Raw genomic sequence first — 4,572 nt, forward strand, 5'->3', positions numbered from 1 at the left:
CGCCGCGCAGTCGCCGCGGCTCTCCGTCCCCGCCCCGCGGCCGCCGGGCCTCCCCGTCTCCGCAGCGGACCCGCCGCGGTTCCCCTTCGCCCCTGCGGAGCCGTCGACTCTATCCGCCCGGGCCAGCCGGTTTCCGAGGCAGCAGTCGTGGCGAGTCGCGCGCCGATTTCGCTCGGGACGGCCGCGGAGACCATCCAGGCGACAGCGGCAGCCGGGTAATCCCACCCCTCGCCTGGGTTGCCTATCGGTCCTCAGGGCCCCTGGCCAGGAGTTCCTGCAGCCCGGGCATCCGAGGCCTCGCTCAGCGGAGCTCCGTAGCCCAAGCCCCCCCCCCCCCTGTCGGTGTCCCCTCGTGGCCCCCGGGCCCCTGGCCCGGGGTTCCTCCACCCCGGGCACCCGGGGCCTCCCTCAGGGGAGCTCCGTACCCCAAGCCCCCCCCCCCCCGTCCCTCCCAACCCGGAGCTCGAGGTCGGGGACCGAGCGCCCGCGTTCTTAAGAAGAGGCTGCGTGGAAAAGTTAGCCAAGGCGAGGGGAATTTCACCCACGCTGAGTGCCTGCTACTTTTTGGCGCCTTAGGGTTTCGTTGGTTCCTTGAGATTTCAAGGAATCGTGAAGGCGTTCCCTGAAGGCCTGAGCTTAGAAAAACACCTGATGGTTAGGGAAGCTTGAACCTAGCAGGTTGCACCCTGGCTGTCACCCGATCACAGTTGGAGCTTGCCTCCCAAAAGGAACGTGTGCTGATCCAGGGATTGTGATAGCTGCCACTGGTTAGCGGTGTGACAGCAGCCGACCTTTGCTCCTCTGCCCGCTTGCTTTTAGCGCTCTCCAGCCTTTGAGGTGCAGCACTTAATGTGATTTCTTATCGCCCAGCGGAGGAGGCAACCCAGAAAGGTCTAAGTAACTGGACCACAGTGACACAGCTGTAAGTGATGGAGCTGTGATTCAGTTCAGATGTTTGGTTCACACAGCCCGCGAATTTAACTTAAAATTTGCTTCTAGGGGGAAAAAATGCTGCTAAAGGAACAACGTGAGATTAAGTTTAATAGGTGTGGGTTGTAGTTCATTAGTAGAGGGCTTGCTAAAGGGTGAAACCTTGCTTGGATTCCTCCAGCAGCATTAAAAAAAAAAAGTTTAGACGTGATATTGGCCTCTCAGGTAACTAACCAACCATTCTAGCAGAGCCTCTGCACAGGGCCTGGTGTTTGGAGGTTTTTTTTTTTTTTTCAGTTCAATCTTTTTTGTTGTTGTTTTGAGACAGGGTCTCCCAATAGCTCCCAGCTGGCCTGGAACTTGCTATGTAGACCAGGCTGGTTTGGCTCTCACAGCCTACCTCGGCCTCCCCAGTGCTGGAATAAATGGTGTTTGGGGCCAGGGGTGGTGCCGCCCAGCAGGCAGATCTCCATAGTGACTTCTAGGGGAGACCCTGTCAAAAACAAAACAAAAAAGTTGTGTGGGCCCAGCTCAATTCATCAATATTTAAATTAACTCAGTTTCTGCTTTCTGAATAGCACTATGTAACATGTATCCAAGTACTCTGGTCATAGGTGAACTTTGTTACTTAAAGATTTTCAAAGCTGGCTGCAATCAATCACTATAGAAGAAGCAAGAGATTTCTTGTTTCCACAACCTCCTTTTCTTTTTCAGTGTAACTTATTTAGTTCTGTCTAGGTAAATAGTATCATCCATTGTGCAAGTTGGGAACTTACCATCTCCTCTCTCTAATCTGAACATTTCATCTGTCTAACCTGTTAGCTGTCCCTCCAAGTTCAGCCCCCAGTCTACCCTCCTACCCTGGTTGTGCACTGTGATGACCTGTTACCTCCTCTTTGGATTGTTTTATCTTCCTCCTTTAAAATTCAGTCTTGCAACACATGAAGTTTTTTCTGTATACATTTAATAAGTGTGTTGAGTACCTTCCATGAGTTAGATACAATTATTATACATAGATGGAGAAGTTACAGATGTTATGGTGTGTTGTGATTAAGTACTAAGGACAAAATGAAGCAGTGAAAAGAGCTAGTTTGTGATAGGGTTCCCAGGGACGGTCTCCTGAGAAGTGAGCTTTGAATTAAGACCTAAAGGGAATGAGAGAGTGACTAGGGCAAGCACCTCCTGGAGGGAAAATGTAGTCAGATCACATCACTGTAGTGCTTAAAACCCTCTCTGCCACATTGCTGCAGCTGTACTGGCTTTTTCTGTTACCCAAAGCATGCCAGTTCATTGCTCAGATGTTTCTTCCTTGGCCTGAAACACCTCTTTTCTTTGAAAGACTGATACTCTTTCCATTTGCATCTCAAGTTAAATAACATCATCTCAGAAAAGCCACCTTTAGCCCCCTATCTGGACTAATTCCTCCTTTTCCTTAGTCTTTTACAGTTCATGTTTTGATAACTGTGCCATTTATTGCTACTAGAAGTACTTACAAAACTGGCTTTGGCTTGTCTCCTTTTACTAGAAGTGTTTTGGTCTCCAGAGCAGGGACTTCATTTCACTTTGCTGTTCCCATGTCGGATAGAATGAGAGGTTGCCTTTTTAGGAGGAATGGAGGGTACAGGCTTTTATCTGTAAGGAAATGATTTCTAAAATGCTTTATATAATGGAGTGCTGTCTTCCCGTAGCCATGTGGCCTGATAGACCACAGTTTTATGAGAAGGGAGGAGAAGATTTGGGGGCATCAGAATGTCTTCACCATATTGACTACATATGATTTTTTTTTTTTAACCTTTGCAGAGACATTCTCCTAGTTTGTGTTCTGATTCTTTGGAACAGAGCTTAAGGATCACTGTTGGCAATGACCATTTCTGTGTTAGCACAGCAGAACAGCGGCGGCTTAGTGATCGGCTGGGATCACCAGTGGATAATCTGGAAGATGTGGACAGGTAGGCCTCAGCTTTGTCAAGATGTACCATACTGGTGCCAGGAGAAAATACAGCCCTGGAAAAGGCTTTCCAAGTGGGAGGAGTATGTTGACATAGACTCTGTTTTGGAATGAATTGTGTGGAGGAAAAGACTAAAAAGGACATCCTGGTACAACTAGATTGGGGGGGGGCGTACATAATCAGTAGTTTAAGCAGCACGAATTTAAAAATATTGGAACTGAGAGGAGTCCCTTATACAAAGGAAAGTTTAGATGAAATGGGGTCTTTTTTCTTCTTCTTTTGTATTTGAAATAGAGCTTCTCTGTGTAGCCCTGGATTGCCTGGAACTCTCTGTAATCTTGCCTCTGCTTCCTGAGTGCTGGGATTATAAGCATGAGCCACTACACCCTGCTAGAAATCATTTTTTTTTGCCTTGTTCATAATGTTTATTAGCACAGTGCACAGTAACAAATGCAGACCTAACAAGTCTGCAACACAGAACCAATCCACTGAGTGAGTCCTGTTTCACGCTGCACAGTTGAAATCCTTTTTTTAAATGATTTTTTTTTAGCTTGTCTGGCTAGAATATAGATTCAGAAAGGATTTAAATAATTTAGTGTATAACACATGTATATATATTAAATGTGTAAAGTAGCATTAGAAAGAGATCTTGAAAAATGTTTAAGTTCAGTTATTGCTTTATGATTATTGACGACTAAGGATTGGCAAATATACTACATAGAGTGTTGAATATAGACCTTAAGTACCAAGAAGTTATGTATGGGGAGTAAGTAGACCATATTAAAGATTTTTTTTTTTTGTCTTTTGTTTTTGAGACATGGTTTTCCTTCCTATTCTCCCTGTAGCTCCAGCTTCTCTGGAACTCACTATGTAGACCAAGATGACCTTGAACTCACAGACATCCGCCTGTTTCTGCCTCCCAAGTTCTGGGATTAAAGGTGTGCGCCACCACTCGAGACCCAAGGATGTGTTTTCACCTCACAAAAATCAAAAAGTGAGGATGAGAATAATGCAGGTTGACATTTTCTCAGAGCTGAGCGCATGCCTCCTGTGATCTTTTAGCACACTGGGAGTATTGCATACTGAGTCATTAGCAATAAATCAAGGAAATATTCTTTATTATGGGAAATAATTCAGTATTGTGCAGTACATAGGCAGGCAGGTGAGAACAGCTGGGCAGGAAGTCCGAGGGCAGTGCTACTACTGGTGATATTTACTTCAAAGCTCCAGTGGCTATGGATGCAATGAGGCAAGGCAGGTCAGTCTTAGGTTATATAACACTGAGGCTTCTGAAGATAGGGCTTCAAGGTATGTGACTATATCACTGATTGAGGCAACAGTTCTTGCCCTCCAGTCTGCTTCTATTTTGGGAAGTGATTGAGTAGGCGGTCTGAGTAGGTAGCACATGGTATGATTCTCTTCCTTCCTTGCTGAGTTTTGAGGTAACTTCAACATTTCCTTTAGTTAGGCCTAGGCTATCATCTCCTCTTTGCATAAACTTTTTTATGCATGTGTGCTTCTGATAACCAATTGTCTTTTTAAGTTCTAAAAATTTAATTTCCCTCATAAGATGTTTAGAACTGCAATATTTTCCAGAATCATGTATTTTAGGGAGTATATCTGCTTTACAGAAAGTGGGAATAAGGCTGTTGGGAATTCTAAGGCTGTTGTTTATATAATATATATCTTATAT

The 4,572-nt window shown here is 45.5% G+C and overlaps 1 protein-coding gene across 1 annotated transcript in view; it reads left to right on the forward strand.

The window, feature by feature from the left end:
• Positions 1 to 4,572, forward strand: part of Znf318 (zinc finger protein 318) — a 31,429-nt gene that overhangs the window by 342 nt on the left and 26,515 nt on the right. Inside the window, exons 1-2 of the mRNA XM_029561617.1 lie at positions 1 to 215; positions 2,731 to 2,879. The exon at positions 1 to 215 is cut by the window's left edge and continues 342 nt beyond it. Of these exons, the coding sequence (XP_029417477.1) occupies positions 1 to 215; positions 2,731 to 2,879 (364 nt within the window). The remainder of the gene's footprint in view (positions 216 to 2,730; positions 2,880 to 4,572) is intronic.

The sequence above is a fragment of the Nannospalax galili genome, unplaced genomic scaffold, assembly GCF_000622305.1.
Source record: "Nannospalax galili isolate Female #2095 unplaced genomic scaffold, S.galili_v1.0 scaffold653, whole genome shotgun sequence".
Taxonomy (NCBI): Eukaryota; Metazoa; Chordata; class Mammalia; order Rodentia; family Spalacidae; genus Nannospalax; species Nannospalax galili.